This window comes from Euwallacea similis, chromosome 17, assembly GCF_039881205.1.
Source record: "Euwallacea similis isolate ESF13 chromosome 17, ESF131.1, whole genome shotgun sequence".
Lineage (NCBI taxonomy): Eukaryota > Metazoa > Arthropoda > Insecta > Coleoptera > Curculionidae > Euwallacea > Euwallacea similis.
This window is the reverse complement of record NC_089625.1, coordinates 2,235,563-2,250,690: the sequence shown is the minus strand read 5'-3', so window position 1 is coordinate 2,250,690 and position 15,128 is coordinate 2,235,563. Positions and strand designations below refer to the sequence as shown.

General features: G+C 38.0%; 2 protein-coding genes across 10 annotated transcripts in view; both read left to right on the top strand.

Annotated features, from left to right (window-relative positions):
- The window catches only part of LOC136414351 (translation machinery-associated protein 16 homolog), a 37,006-nt gene that overhangs the window by 11,989 nt on the left and 9,889 nt on the right, over positions 1–15,128 (top strand). The gene's annotated exons all lie outside the window — the stretch shown is intronic.
- The window catches only part of shaker (Potassium voltage-gated channel protein Shaker), a 69,697-nt gene that overhangs the window by 48,719 nt on the left and 5,850 nt on the right, over positions 1–15,128 (top strand). For 7 of the 9 annotated variants that reach the window (XM_066398291.1, XM_066398290.1, XM_066398288.1 and 4 more), the window contains 6 exons: positions 6,932–7,055; positions 8,171–8,677; positions 10,072–10,474; positions 10,894–11,023; positions 13,764–13,971; positions 14,130–14,283. In XM_066398291.1, coding sequence (XP_066254388.1) covers positions 6,932–7,055; positions 8,171–8,677; positions 10,072–10,474; positions 10,894–11,023; positions 13,764–13,971; positions 14,130–14,276 — 1,519 coding nt within the window. In that variant the 3' untranslated portion in view covers positions 14,277–14,283. Of the gene's footprint in view, positions 1–6,931; positions 7,056–8,170; positions 8,678–10,071; positions 10,475–10,583; positions 10,714–10,893; positions 11,031–13,763; positions 13,972–14,129; positions 14,284–15,128 lie in introns of those variants that run through there. The other 2 variants (XR_010752538.1, XM_066398287.1) reach the window with 2 other exon arrangements.

Here is a 15,128-nt window from a genome sequence, read left to right as displayed (position 1 = left end):
TACCATTAGACTCAGTTTTTTGTCAAAAATTGTATGCCAAATTTGTTGAATAAACCGGATTTGAAGGTAAATCTTTTATAATTTCATGATGAAAATGCCTATTAGTTTCTAAGGTACAAAGTTACTGTGATTCTTACTTTTTTTAGTTTGAAAGAGCCTCGAGATTCTAAATTGTCCTCAAAATTTTTAAATCCTAAAACGTTCAACTTGCAAATAATCAAGATCGTAGGTAGTAGTAGCAGTTCTTAGAGTTCAGCACTTACTACATCACATTTCGATAAGCAGAAAATGTATCATTGTTTTCAGTACAACCCTGATTGCTGGTTCTTATACTTGAAAATTGTATTGTGTACGGTCCTGTTTTAATCGGTTTTAAATACATGTGCTTTTAAATCATAGAGAAACCTTATAACGCTTAATATGCAATCCATCATTAAAGTATTATAATGTTTTGAAGCTCAACAATTATTCTCCAAAATGAATTCTTTAATTTTTATGCATTTTTTAGTCTTCGACATGACAAAATGCGTCGGGCAGACCATTGTTTTTACTGTACTTATATGAAAAGTTTTCCCATTCTATAAAAACTTCTATAGCATTAAGCAAGAATACTTTAAAAGTCATTGCCGTTTCGCAGCCTTTTAGAATCTATTATTTATCAATTTTTTTCATTTTTTTTTGTTTGTCTTGCTTGAAGAAAGTGTCATATGAACACCTTTTATTTACACTGTTTTCAAAAGCATGTTTACAGCAATTATTGAGAATCCTGTCTTGCAATCAGTGGCGGGTGTAGAGGTAATTAGGCTCCCGAGCACAACACCGAACTGTCCGGCTACAACTCCGCCACTGGCTTATTAATTTTTTGCTAACTTTATATTAATTAGACCCTTGATTTCTACGTAAACTAGCTTGATGTTAAAGTTAGCAGCAAATTAATAATTTGGCACTAAATCAATGTACTGGTAACATTACCTGAAACAATTTCTATGGGAAGGAACAGGGACTTTCTACAGGAAATTAATTAATACTCTGTCTTTATTCCCAAATTTCCGTGGATATTATCCTTTTGATAAAGTTGCCAGTGCATTGATCTATTGCTCCTTAACACGTTTTTAATTTTTTAAGATGGCTAGACATGTGTCTTACACGTGATGTGTGCCTTTAACATTTAAAATAGAGCCGCGTACCTCCAAATGGCGGAATTCCCTGAGGTTTTAAGTTATTATAAATCATCAATCGAGCATTCTCATTAGACGTCGGTTTTGTAAAAACAATCGATCTAGATCGCCTAAACGCTAAAACATAACGTACACAAATACACCGAAAAATGTGTCCTTGCTCCTAAAATAATCCCGATTGATGGGCTCTAACGGTTTTTGGTTTTTATTAAGGCGATTGATCATTGACAACGATCGGCCACTCAAATCCGCAGCTTCATGTTTATAGACGACGAATCATGTGCCGGGGAAGGGGGACGAGATGACGTTTCGAGGAAAAACACACCAGCCTCAATATCAGAAACACTTAAGCCAGAGCGCGAATTGATTGCCAAAAAATGCGTAACTCTATAAACTCATTTTCGATTCAGTCCGTTATTGAATCAATACGAAGTCAAAACAGAAACGCCAATGAGAAGATTTTAATGTAAAGCCGAGGATGAGAAGCCCGGCCCATGTCAACTTGTGCACGTTTTGGAGTGGCCTTAATGATGGATTTTTCTGACGATCAGGATGGAATGTTCTGTAGCACGTACAGGGACTTTCCTTCGAATTTTTCTCCTTCAGGCCTTTTAGTAATACTGATGAGATTATTGACGATTTTGACGGTACATTCCCATAGAAACGGTTAAATGAGAGCCCATAGAAAATACTATCTCTTGTATTGATCTTCGGAAATTAACTTCTCCCCCCTCCCAAAAAAAAGTTAATTCGTGGCTTGTCCATCTTGTCCAGAATCTGCAATCGAAACGATCATCAAACTTTACGATCTCATAAAGCAATATTTTTATGACGATACATGTCGATCAGTCCATAAAACCGTAAAAATAACGTAAACATAATTTTAATTCAATAAGAAATCTCGGTGTTTGCATCTTGCAATGTAAACACACAATTCTTTGAAAGGTGTGCTGGTTTAGTACCATCACGTGCGTTATCGAAACTAGCGTCATGCATAAGACCGAAATGGCTGAGAATTTACCGATTTCAATAAGCGACGTCGCTGATCGCTTATCTGAGTGGATGCGACAAGGGGCAAATTTTACGACCCTCATATCGCCCGACAATAATCCGGCTGCAGCCCAAGACTTGGCTTGGATCCAGGAAACGGTACGGATCCAGTTTCCCAACACACGGGATCATCCATACAATTATTTCTTGAGTTTCTTATCAAAAATTTTATTAGTAAAGTTATGAATTGGATTTCGTTTTCACGTTGTAAGCTCAACATTTTTAAAATTCAAGTAATGATGTTGCAATTACGAGAATTTTCGAAGAAACTATTAGGTGTACAACTTTGCTTCCGCCGTTTTTGAATAGATGTATGTAGCGGTAAGTAATGATCGAAATAAATAACCCCATGTGGGCATGCAGGAGCCTTGGGCACCTGTTAACATAACCTCATAAAAATATTAGTCTATTTGTGTCTTCATCATAAAGTTATTCGCAATTGAAAATGTCAGTGTACGAGCCAAATTCTCGTCATTTGCGGGAGGTTTTACTTTTCTGCTTCAATATGAAGAAATCTGCTGCTGAGGCTCATCGAATGCTCTCAGATACTTATGGGGAAGCCACTATTAGTGAAAGGACATGTCGTGAGTGGTTTCAGCGCTTCAAGAACGGTGATTTTCACGTCGAAGACCAACATAGCGGTGGAAGAAAGAAGGTTTTCCAAGATGCGAACTTGGAAGCATTACTTGACGAAGACTCGTGTCAAAGTCAACAAGAATTGGCACAATCATTGGGAGTGACTCAACAAACAATCTCAAAACGCCTCAAAGACATGGGAATGATTCAGAAGCAAGGATATTGGGTGCCGTACGAGTTGAAACCAAGAGATATTGACAGGCGTCAGTTGCTTGCAAGGCAAAGACGAAAGGGATTTCTGCATCGTATTGTGACTGGGGACGAGAAATGGGTTCATTACGATAATCCCAAACGCAAAAAGACTTGGGGATATCCCGGCCATGCTTCCACGTCGACGGCCAAACCGTCTATTCATGGTTCCAAAATCATGCTCTGTATTTGGTGGGATCAACTCGGCGTAATATATTATGAGCTGTTACAACCAACTGAAACAATCACAGGTGCTCTTTATCGAACCCAATTAATGCGTTTGAGCCGAGCATTGAAAAAGAAACGGCTGCAATACAACGAGAGACATGATAAAGTGATTTTGCAGCACGATAATGCTCGACCCCATGTTGCGCAAGTGGTCAAGAAATACTTGGAAACATTGAAATGGGAAGTCCTACCCCACCCGCCATATTCTCCTGCCCTAGCTCCTTCTGATTATCACTTGTTTCGATCCATGGCACATGGGCTAGCTGACCAACACTTCCGGTCTTATGAAGAAGTAAGAAATTGGATAGAATCGTGGATCGCTTCAAAAGATGTCCAATTTTTTCAACACGGGATTCGTATGCTGCCCGAAAGATGGGAGAAAGTAGTGGCCAGCGATGGACAATACTTTGGATCCTAAAGGTATAATTAGTTTTTTACAATAAAATCGCGAAATTCGGAAAAAAAACGGCGGAAGCAAAGTTGTACACCTAATAGTTTACAAACTGAAATAGTTTGACGTCATTTCGGGGAAATATCCTACTGGTCAGATCATCACTTTAACTTTGTTTTTTTCTACGAAGCTTTGACCTCTGAAAACCGATTTTGCACTGCTATACTCTCAATGAAATTTTAGGATTTAAGGATTACCCTAAAGTAGGGTTAAATATTCGCCCTGCAACACAGTAGTTTGAAGTATCTCGAAGTTTTTTCCTCCCGGGTTTTCAAGTAACTTGAACTGTCATCATTTTTCAATCAGACTTTCGAATAACCCGAGCCTGATATGATTTATATCTTTTTTTTTTGTTTTTTAAGTATCCGAAAACTACTTCACTTTTTAGTCGATCCGCTAACTAATTTGCTTTCGTAGAGTTTTCTAAAGACCGGAACATGCTTAGCTCCTTTCCATATCACTGTCAGAACCTAACTGGAATTTACCTCATTTAGGCTTTTTTCTTTTGAAGTAATTTCAACTGACCCGATTTAGTCCTAGCTGTTTTTTAAGTAACCTAAACTGACCTGATTTTCTCTGTTTGTTTTTATTGGTAGCGGTTTTGGCAGCCCAAGTTACTTGGTTTTTGTTTCAATAAAATAATCTTCAAAACTCTTCTTTTTGCTTCTTAATATTTCACAATTTTAACGTTCATTTTACCAGAACACTCTATCGAAACTTCAATTTAAAAATAACATCTTATCAATTCCTCAAAAACATACTCCTACATAGTTAGCTTTAGCCTTGACATTCGGAATCCCACCCCCACCTCAAGAAAACCTAGAAATTCTCTAATACCCGATTTACACTCATTTCCCGTCTTTTACAATACATCCCCGATTTCGCCCCTCGACATAGTCTGGGGAACACCCCAAAAAAGCGTATCCACCTGAATAAAATGGTCCATTTGCCGGCATCACATCTGCAACGCTACAGTATCCATGCAGTGGCCGTCGATCCCTGGCCGCCCTTCACCCCGCTCTGAATATGGGTGCAAATGACGTCACGAAAACGGGGCGTGCGCCCCATCCAGTGACGTCAGCGATCGGGGTGAATTGGGTCGCGGCGACGTCCTCGGGAATTTTATGGTTCTCCTCAGGATGTATTGTGGGAAATTGGAACACTATTAGACGTTTACGGCCTCCTGGATATTTTATCCGGGATTGGTGTGGATAAGTTAAACATGAGGCGGCATGCACTGTTTACGAACTGTCCAAGAAAGTTTATAAAAAACGCAATAAAGCTGATTTAATGCTGTAAACAATGTAAGAAGGAGCTCTCCGAAATATCTTCAAAGTGGCGGATACGAAACACCTGTTGAGAGTTTATTTTTGAACTCTATGAGAGTAAAAATAGATGAGTAATATTTTTCGCATTGTTTGTGCCTTTTAGTACGAAAAGTGTTTTTATATCATTCCAAACATCTAGGAATTTAATAGCGGACAAAGTGCTTTCATAATATGCCTTCGCCATATTGTCAAAATAATATAGAACGTCCGAAAAAAATAATAAATCAAGCACAAAATGCTGGAGCAACAAATAAACTCCTAAAATTGTGCCAATTGTGTATTTGTTAAAGAACAAATTTAACTGCATTATTCAAATTTTATACATAATTTTTTTAGTTAATTTCAAAATTGCACCAGGCAATTAAAGACTGAAATTACTATTGTTTATTAAACTTCGAGTATATTCAGCCCTATAAAAACAGTATAAATAAGCAGAAGTAAAATATTTTCCTGATTTCTGTAGTAGGCTTTTGGCACATTTTGAAAATTTATTCAAATAATAAATAGAAAACGCTTAATTTACAAGGAAGACTGAACTCTTAAAAGTCAAATTTTTAAACCCACACAATACATCATTATCTCAAACAAATTCACCCTCGTATGTGTTTCGTAATCCTTTAACAAGTGCTCCCGGTCTAGCTGAATCAATACCATAAAGTCTCTTCAAAGCTCGTAAAACCAAGTTTCCTTAACTCTTTTTTTGCGGAAATTAGTCTACACACGCTGTTTGTAGTGTCAACGTTAAACTGCATGCATAAGCAGGTCGAATTAACGAAAAGACATGGTCGCTAATAAATTTTATCGGTAATGTGATGGCCCTGTATAGGGGCAGAATGGGTAATTTTAGAAGGCGTAAGAAGAGGAGCAAACGCAGGAGTCGAGTGTGGTGAGACACCCTGTATATGCGTTGTTAAAAGTTAATTCAATGTAAGTGGAACTAGGCCTACAAGCGAAAAAAATTAAACCATTAATGCCAACCACTTGTCGGGTGCATTGGAGAAATTGCCATTTATGTCTGATGGGTTTCAGAACTAGATAAACATTTTTTGCAAAGACACAAATACCTTTAGAACAGAAAAAGGTTAATCAATCCCCAGTAAGTACACAGTACCGGCAGAAGTAAAACGAGAGAGTAGTTGGTGTGAGTAATGAGGCAGTGTTGTGAGTTTATTTTTACGTCAGCAGCAAAAAAAAAGGGTCAATGGTAAGGAGAAAGAAGTGAAGCTGTAACTGAGCTAAAAGAAGAACTTGATCTTTTTCAAATGATTTTCGGAAATTCACAACATTTTGTCAAAATTATCATCTGCGAATGTTTCCTAAAACGCCCATAATTTTGAGAGGGATATTAAAGACCTAATAATACTTAATGTGATATTTTCTACATTAACTACATATATTGAAAATCATTTATTTCAGATATTTTTGTCCGGTCAGTATTAATTCATTCATTTGGTTAATGTCTAGAAACCCTATGATTATTCATTAATGCACGATACCTAATCAACGATTCTAAGAAATAGGCAAGAACAAATATGTCAAATCAAATGAAAATATGGCAAAACACCCTTAGCGTCATGAGTGAATGTTTTTCTTTCAATGTATCAGTTTTCAGATATTTTTATGGACAAGACTTGTATTAAAATTTAGTACTTAAGTCAAATTTTACAGGTAAGACTTAAACCCAGAATATGTCTTCATTCTCCTGGCAGATTTAGACTTATTTTGCTGAATTGTTTCCCAATTTTGATTTCTTTTAGCTATGCTGGAGCAGTGTATTTAGTTCAAATTCAGTTTAAAAGACACTTCAAAGAGATTTCCACATACATATGTTTTTGTCAAGAATGTTTTTTTAACTTAGAATGTTTTTTCAGGTCGCTGCCCAAGCTCAGCAGCCAGGACGAGGACGGGCACACCCCCCACTCCCAGTTCACTGGAGTTGCGCACTTCGAACCCATCCCACACGACCACGATTTTTGCGAACGCGTAGTCATTAACGTAAGTTCAATTTTTAACATTTTTTTATCTATTTAAATGTTCAGCCTGTAAACAGGCTATATAGCGATAATTTTAAATTTTAGATGCCCTTAGAAATTTTAAAATTTTGGCAAGTTTGACAGGGATTCGCGTTTATTTGATAAAAAATTAATCCAAAAATTAAGTTGCAAAAACGTTTTATTGCTATTTATTTACGGTTGAATAGTTCTCGCGGGAAAATTTGATTATATTATCCTTAGCAAGTGATTAATTGAATATGAAATTGCGGTAATTTGAATAGGAAAAAAATACAAAATAAGGAGCCGAGGAATCGTCAAGCGAGCAATAAATGGTTCACAATAGCTGTTAAGAGTATTAAAAAATCGTATTATAAGCCATTTACTAATTTAAAAAAAGATAAAATGACGTCATCTTTGCTTTTAGACATATCTGAATCCTTTAAACAGTTTGGGGCATTTTTAGCTTATCAAATAACCGTAATGGAAATTTAAAAAAGGGGTACATTTGCAAAAGAATTTTTCTCAGTGTAAGTTACCAAATTTATCTGTATAACAGGTGTTGCATGGGCTTATGCGATAAAAGAATGCACTTCTTTTGTTTTTTCAGAAGTGTCACTTTATTTACAAAAATGTGATTTTTGTAAATGTTATTTGACGATTTTGTCAAAATATGTTCAAAGATTTGGAAAAATTAGGTTATTGGATCATATTTCGAACCATAGTAGTTTCTGTCGGTAAGCTTTGTGTCTTTTTTAAGAATAACCATAAATATACCGAAATTCAGAACCGTGTTGTAGTCGTTTAAAATCGAAAATTCGCGTTCTTTTCTTGTAAACTTCAAACTCCACAAGCGTGGTGACTTTCTTTTGCTTACTAGTTTTGACTATTTGTTCAGTGGTGTAGATTAAGTAAAATTAGGTGTCGTCGAGAATGTACATACTACGTAAACATTTTTGGGATGACGATGATTAATTTTTATTCATCCATTTTTAGTGATGTACACGAAGTGTTTAGGTAAAAACATTTTATTTTTTCCATCGTCTATACGTAACCTTTTGTATTTTTTTTTGTGAAGTTTCTTTTACTAAAATATTAAAATGGTTGGTTAATTTTTAGGTTAGCGGCCTTCGATTCGAAACGCAGCTGCGTACCCTGAACCAGTTTCCCGACACGCTGCTGGGTGACCCTGCGCGTCGCATTCGGTACTTCGACCCGCTGCGCAATGAATACTTTTTCGACCGCAACCGGCCCTCGTTCGACGCCATCTTGTACTATTACCAGTCGGGCGGGCGCCTGCGCCGGCCGGTCAACGTGCCCCTGGACGTCTTCAGTGAAGAGATCAAGTTCTACGAGCTGGGCGAGCCCGCGATCAGCAAGTTTAGGGAAGACGAAGGATTTATTAAGGAGGAAGAAAAACCGCTTCCCGGAAGAGAGTTCCAGCGGGACGTGTGGCTGTTGTTCGAGTACCCCGAGTCGTCGCAGGCGGCGCGGGTCGTCGCCATCATTTCCGTCTTCGTCATTCTTCTCTCTATCGTTATCTTCTGCCTCGAAACGCTGCCTGAATTCAAGCACTATAAGGTCTTCAACACCACAACCAATGGCACCAAAATCGAAGAAGACGAGGTACGTAACGTCTGCCTGACAGCAATGTATTATGGTAAATTGCAGTTTTCAAAAAGTGTGCACTAAATGTAGCGGAGATATAAAATTGTAGATTCTCGATCTAGAATAACTGTAAGTTCTAGTTGCAATGGTAGTTATTAAACATTGTCGAAATTTGCGTCATCCGGCGGTCAGTCCGGTTTTTTACGGTCGATGCATAGGTGGTTGGTGCATAGGTCAGCCAGTTTGTTGATCTGTCAGTTGATTGATCAATTAATCAGTCGGTGTATGGTACAGATTTCCAATTGCGCAAAATCTGTGTGAAAATCGCAGAGGATAGCAAGAACTAGGGGCAACAAACATATTGAGTGAGAAGTATGAAATGAAGATAAAAAAGCACTATAACCGAATACCGACAAACCGCCCTACGAAGGAACCAACTGACGGTCGAACCGACAGACAGGCCGACAGACTGATAGTTCTATCATGCGACCCACAAACCCTCAAACCTACCTACCAATCTACTATCCACCCGTGTATATCGTCCATTTCATCAATTTCCAACATTTTTAATATTACATTGGTAACTCGACTTTAAAATTGCAACAAGAAAAACGTGTGAAATTTGTCGTTGTCCGTCTACGCTTTCGTAAGTCTCTACTCTGATATAATTTAAATGTGGATGAATTATGTATTAATACATACGGGTTTAATTCAGATCAATCCAAAACTATAAAAAAAGAATTCAGGTCCGCATTAAAAAAAATTAGGTTGATAATGTTTGCAAAGTCCAAAACGTCGCCTTTTAAATTTGTTGAAACCTTTTTGTTGTCAAACATAAAATTAAACGTATCGCCACACACTGAATCGTCACAATAAGGATCTATATTTGTTACTTCAGTACTTTTTTAATGCATATAAGAAAACATGCCGACTGGACCTGATCGAGTCAACCGATCTGAGCTGGTTCAGTGCCTGTAATGCTTTAGGGGGTTTTAAAATCAACGCAAATTTTTGCATTAAGCCTAATTTATACGGGCCCGTTTTTCAAGTTAGGATTAAGATAATTATAGAACGTCTCAGCCTGAAGAGTTCAAATGATCGCACGATGCAACGAAATTTTAAGCAAGTTAAGTCCAAATTCTGTTTGTTCCGGGAGGATGCACTAGATTTGAAATACAATCTCAACTTGCTAGCTTCGTCAATAGCTCACTGGTTTAATAACCAGGCATAACTATTACATTAATTTGGTAGCGTTAGCTTATAAATATAGCGTCGTGTAGACCTGACATCAGCCATTCGGATTGCTCATTAAAAGTTACGTGAGTTGCCTTTATTTTGTATGTTTATGTACTTATTTGTTAATAAGTTCTTTTGGCAATAGGCCGCAGTTTAATTTAAATTGATGATTGCAGGTGCCGGACATCACGGATCCATTCTTCCTGATCGAAACGATCTGCATCGTGTGGTTCACGTTCGAACTCTCGGTGCGGTTCCTAGCGTGTCCTAATAAGTTGCACTTCTTCCGTGACGTGATGAACTTCATTGATATCATCGCTATCATCCCGTATTTCATCACGCTGGCGACGGTGGTGGCCGAGGAGGAGGACACGTTGCAACTGCCGCGTGCGCCGGTCAGTCCGCAGGATAAGAGCACGAACCAGGCGATGTCGCTAGCCATCCTCCGCGTCATCCGATTGGTGCGAGTCTTCCGAATATTCAAACTCAGTCGGCACAGCAAAGGGCTGCAGATTTTAGGCCGCACCCTCAAGGCAAGCATGCGCGAGTTGGGCCTACTGATATTCTTCCTGTTTATTGGTGAGTTTTCCGTCGCTTCATTTAGATTGTTTCGTTTCTCAGTAGGGGGTTGAGAGTCATTTCTTATCGGCACCGGAGTGCTAAATTGGCGCGCTGCGCTATTTTCCAGGCGTGGTTCTATTCTCCAGCATCGTGTATTTTGCTGAGGCGGGAATCGAGCGCACCACCTTCAAGTCTATTCCCGATGCGTTTTGGTGGGCGGTCGTCACCATGACCACCGTGGGCTACGGCGACATGAGGTACTACCACCATCACTGGTATAGTGTGCTCGGCCGTGAATGTGTTGCTGCTGATGGTGATGGTGTTGGTGGTGGTCGTTGGTTGCGGACAATTTCGGGGATGTCCGGCGATTTTTTTTTAGCGAAAGAGTCGTTCCCCAGGTTGTCCGAGAACCGTGCTAGACGTCGTGTTGTTTGCAGGTGTCGTGCTGTTCTCGTCGGCCGTGTACTTCGCAGAGGCCGGCAGCGAGAATTCCTTCTTCAAGTCCATCCCGGACGCGTTCTGGTGGGCCGTCGTTACCATGACGACTGTGGGCTACGGCGACATGACGTATGATGTATACACACACGGCATTTCAGATTTAGTTGCCTACTTCCACCGTAGCTCAAAACTAACTTTTTTTACTCTCTTCAACTAATCGTTTTCGATACGTTCAAATCTCTTTTTCTCTTTGTCATTCGTTTGGTTATTAGACATACGCTTATGTCGCGACAACCACTTAACACGATCCACCGAAAATAACAACAACCATCATACTCTCAACCATGTCTGCCAATAAGCAAATTCTTGGTTAGGACTAAGTAGAGAAATTTGAGAAATTAAGAAGTACCGTAGAATCATATTCCAGATATCAGTAATCTTACTTCTCACCAAAAATTGAAAATGAAGCTATTCCATCTAGCAACTTTTTACATTTTAAGACTTTTTCGTAATAAAAAAAACAAAGATACAGGAAATCAAAGTTAAGTTAGAAATGTACATTCTTAATAAATTTTGACATTTACTGAATTTCTAACCTCACACGTATGTCAAATTCAACCACTGCCACTGTACATTATGTATTCAGGGCCAAAGACATCTGCTTTCCATGGCCATTCAAGATTTTTATGTCAGAATAACATACAGGGCGTTTCGTAATAGTATGTCATTATTCAAGGTACATGATTTGAAGCAAAACCATAGACTATTAAACTTTAAAAAATTTCGTTATTTTTGCTTTATCGCTATTTAATTTTTTTAGATATTTTCTTTCTCTAAATACATTACACACTGCACACGTTATTTAAAGTAATTTTCCTAGTTAGAATCGTTCAAGTTACGTTATAAAGGATTCATAATATCACTTTTTCGGACTTCAATTAATCTAAACTCCAAGTCAAGAAATTGCTTAACATCGCCAGGCACCCAAAATCCTCCAATTTCTCATTAACAGTCGCATTAAAACACACGAAAGTGAGAAAATTCTTTGCTCCAAGGAACGCGTCCAAATGGCACTTATCGATGTTGCCATCTCTGTCTGTCCACATGTATCCCCCCTCTCTTTCTTCAGTGTTGTGACGCTGGTACTGCTCGATGTATAAACCATGCTTGATTATATTATGCATTTAACACATTCATGGATATGGTACTGCTAGCAAATCGATCTTGACCACGAGAACCAGTCTAGGAACAAAGAATTTTCCGATTTTTCCACAGAAACACCCGTCGAAGTATCGATTTGACCGCGAAAGCAGTACTGTCAAATCGGTATTTTTGTAGCTGACGTCCCTATAGTTCACCTGCATGCGCTTCGTTCCAATAACAGATTGAGTTTGATGTTGAGTTGCTTATGCGAGGAGGCCGCAAAGGTACCAATTGAGGTTTTATTGTGGTCTCCACTAGTGCAATGCTTATATTTACTATAGGAATTGGTTTTATTTTCTTTTTTTTAGAGCATGGCTTTGTGGATAATATGTAGGAAAAGAAGTAGAATTTGAGGTTTCCAGCAAAAAAGTTGGGATATGAGGTTTCTTTTTACTTGACAATTTAAAGTTCGGAATTAGTGTCCATAGTTATCATCTATCTCTTTTATTTATCTTTTTAATATCCCCGGTATCTTTCAAAGTATATTTATTGAATTTCTTAGGTCAATTATCTTTCATTTATCACCCTATCGACAATTCCATTTAGTTTATCTCTTCTCTCTACTCATATGTTATATTCTCCATTTTCCGTTTCTTCTCTTTATTCTTTTCTATTATAAAACTTTTCGATCTCGATCATTCTGTTATCTCTACCAATCCCAACGCGTTACTCTCCCCTTAAGTTTAATTTTACCAACCAGATAGTTTCCATAGAAACGTTGAAATCAAATCGTCGGATTAATCATTTCCTCGTTTCTATGTAAATTTTCCTCTTGATAACGTTAACACGATTCTGATATATTGCTCGTTGTCCCTAAAGACATTTATTCTTCAGAACTAATCTTAAATATGCGAAAATTTCCCAATATACCAGCATTCAACCACATTAAAATAGTCTGATTTCCTAATATCTATTATTCTAGAACATTAGTATTGGGTAATTGTATTCAGAACCCACGTGTATTTGACATGATTAAGTAGTTGAAGCAGTCGCTATCTCTTGCCTCTCTAGAATCGCATGTGCTAGATCAGGATAGCTATATGATCCCGAAGCAGTTGACAGCTGCTGCAAGGAAATTATGATGGATGCTAGTGATACAATGATGTCAATTACATTTTTTCTGGATAAAAATAATTTTAATTATTTCAATAATTATCACATGGTTTTTACTAAATTTTCTCAGATTATAATTAAAAGTTGTGTTTCTACACAACGCAATTAAGAATATTTTTTTAATTTGAAGTGTAATTTCCGCAGGTGGATTAGAGGTATTTTGAACATATAAATGTGATATTTTTAACACAATAGAATGTCTCAGTTTTAAAGCTAAAATCACGATTTAAAATTTAATAAACTCATTTACCAATGAGTTTTATTCAAAATTAACAGGGTTGAAGTGGCAGCACACAAAAATTATATTTTAAAAAAATAATACATTTTCTGTAGGAGGTACTTCTCAAAGACATTCACATTTGCAGCATATAATAGGATTGATGTAACAATTTCTCAAATTTGGTAAACTAGAATTTTAGCAGTAGAGACTTACTTGCACTACTTATAAAACTTAGTGGAGCACCTTCTCCCTTCCAAAAAAAACTGCTTGGAAACCTCAAAATTCCTAGAACTTAGACTTTGCTCATTTAACATTCCCGCGGTACCATTGCAGGCCTGTAGGCGTATGGGGCAAGATAGTGGGTTCCTTATGCGCGATAGCCGGTGTCTTGACGATCGCCCTTCCAGTTCCGGTCATCGTCTCCAACTTCAACTACTTCTACCATCGTGAAACCGACCAGGAGGAGATGCAGTCGCAGAACTTCAACCACGTGACCAGCTGTCCGTACCTACCTGGAACCCTCGGTCAACACATGAAGAAGGTACTAATTAAGCTGCCGCGATTTTACCTCCGAACTCGGTTTATTTTCAAAAATTACATCATAAATTTAATGAGTAAACCGAATTTGACTTAAACTCAAACTTAATGGTGCAAGTGCCTATAGGGCGATGTTATAATGCTGGGGTGTTTATGATTTAGGGTTCGTTGAGCGAGTCCTCAAGTGATTTGGTGGAGTTGGAGGAGGGTTTACTGGTGACAAGGGATCAGCTGGTGAGGAAGCAGAACTGCAACCCTCGGAGGCATAACAATAATATTAACGCCGTTACTATGGAGACTGACGTTTGACTACAAGGTAATGTAGAGAAGACCATTAAATGCATCTTGGGTCATTTATTAGAATTTTTCTTTCCGTCTAATGTGGCAAACGTGCAAAAGAATCGAGCGACTTTCTCAATGTAGATAACATTTTTCGAGGATTCTGGCAATCGTTTCCGTTCCCGACCCTCCCAAATAATTTCCTTCCGCGTTCGGAAAGTTCCGGTAACGGTCGTGCGTCTCCCCGGCAACGCGTGATGCGCCCAACGCCCGCTCGATATTAGGGGGATGGCCGCCCTTTCGGTTCAGGTTGCTGCCGTGGACCCCGCGGAGTTGCCATGTCGGCATTGATATTGCCCTGTTCTTAATCGGAAGTTATACGCCTAACCAGCAGTTTCTTACTTTTTTTAAGACCCAATAGATCACCGTCTTGCTAGCTTTGCCAAAAAAATAATATCCATCAAACAATTAAAATAAAGACAGTATCGGTTAGTATTGTAGTTTCTATGGAAATTATTTTCCAAGTAAAGCTACCAAAACATTGATCTAGTTGCTTTAAGTATTACATCATCAGTATAGGTAACTTTACTAAGAGAATAATTTACATTGAAACGATTAAATAAAGATAGATCATGGTCAAACTTCTTGGTTTCCATAGAACTTATTGTCTAGGGAAATATATTTATTCATACTTTGATTGGCCCTAAGAGTAGTAAAAATTACCGTATAAACGTTATCAGGTGTATTACTTATACTCATAAGATTCTTGGCAATATTGTGGATGTACCTTTTCGCTTAAATCAATCTTTCATTGATAATTTCTCTAAACAAATATCTTTGGAAATTGCTCTTGTCTATTTTGACAACCTCTATAGCAAATGT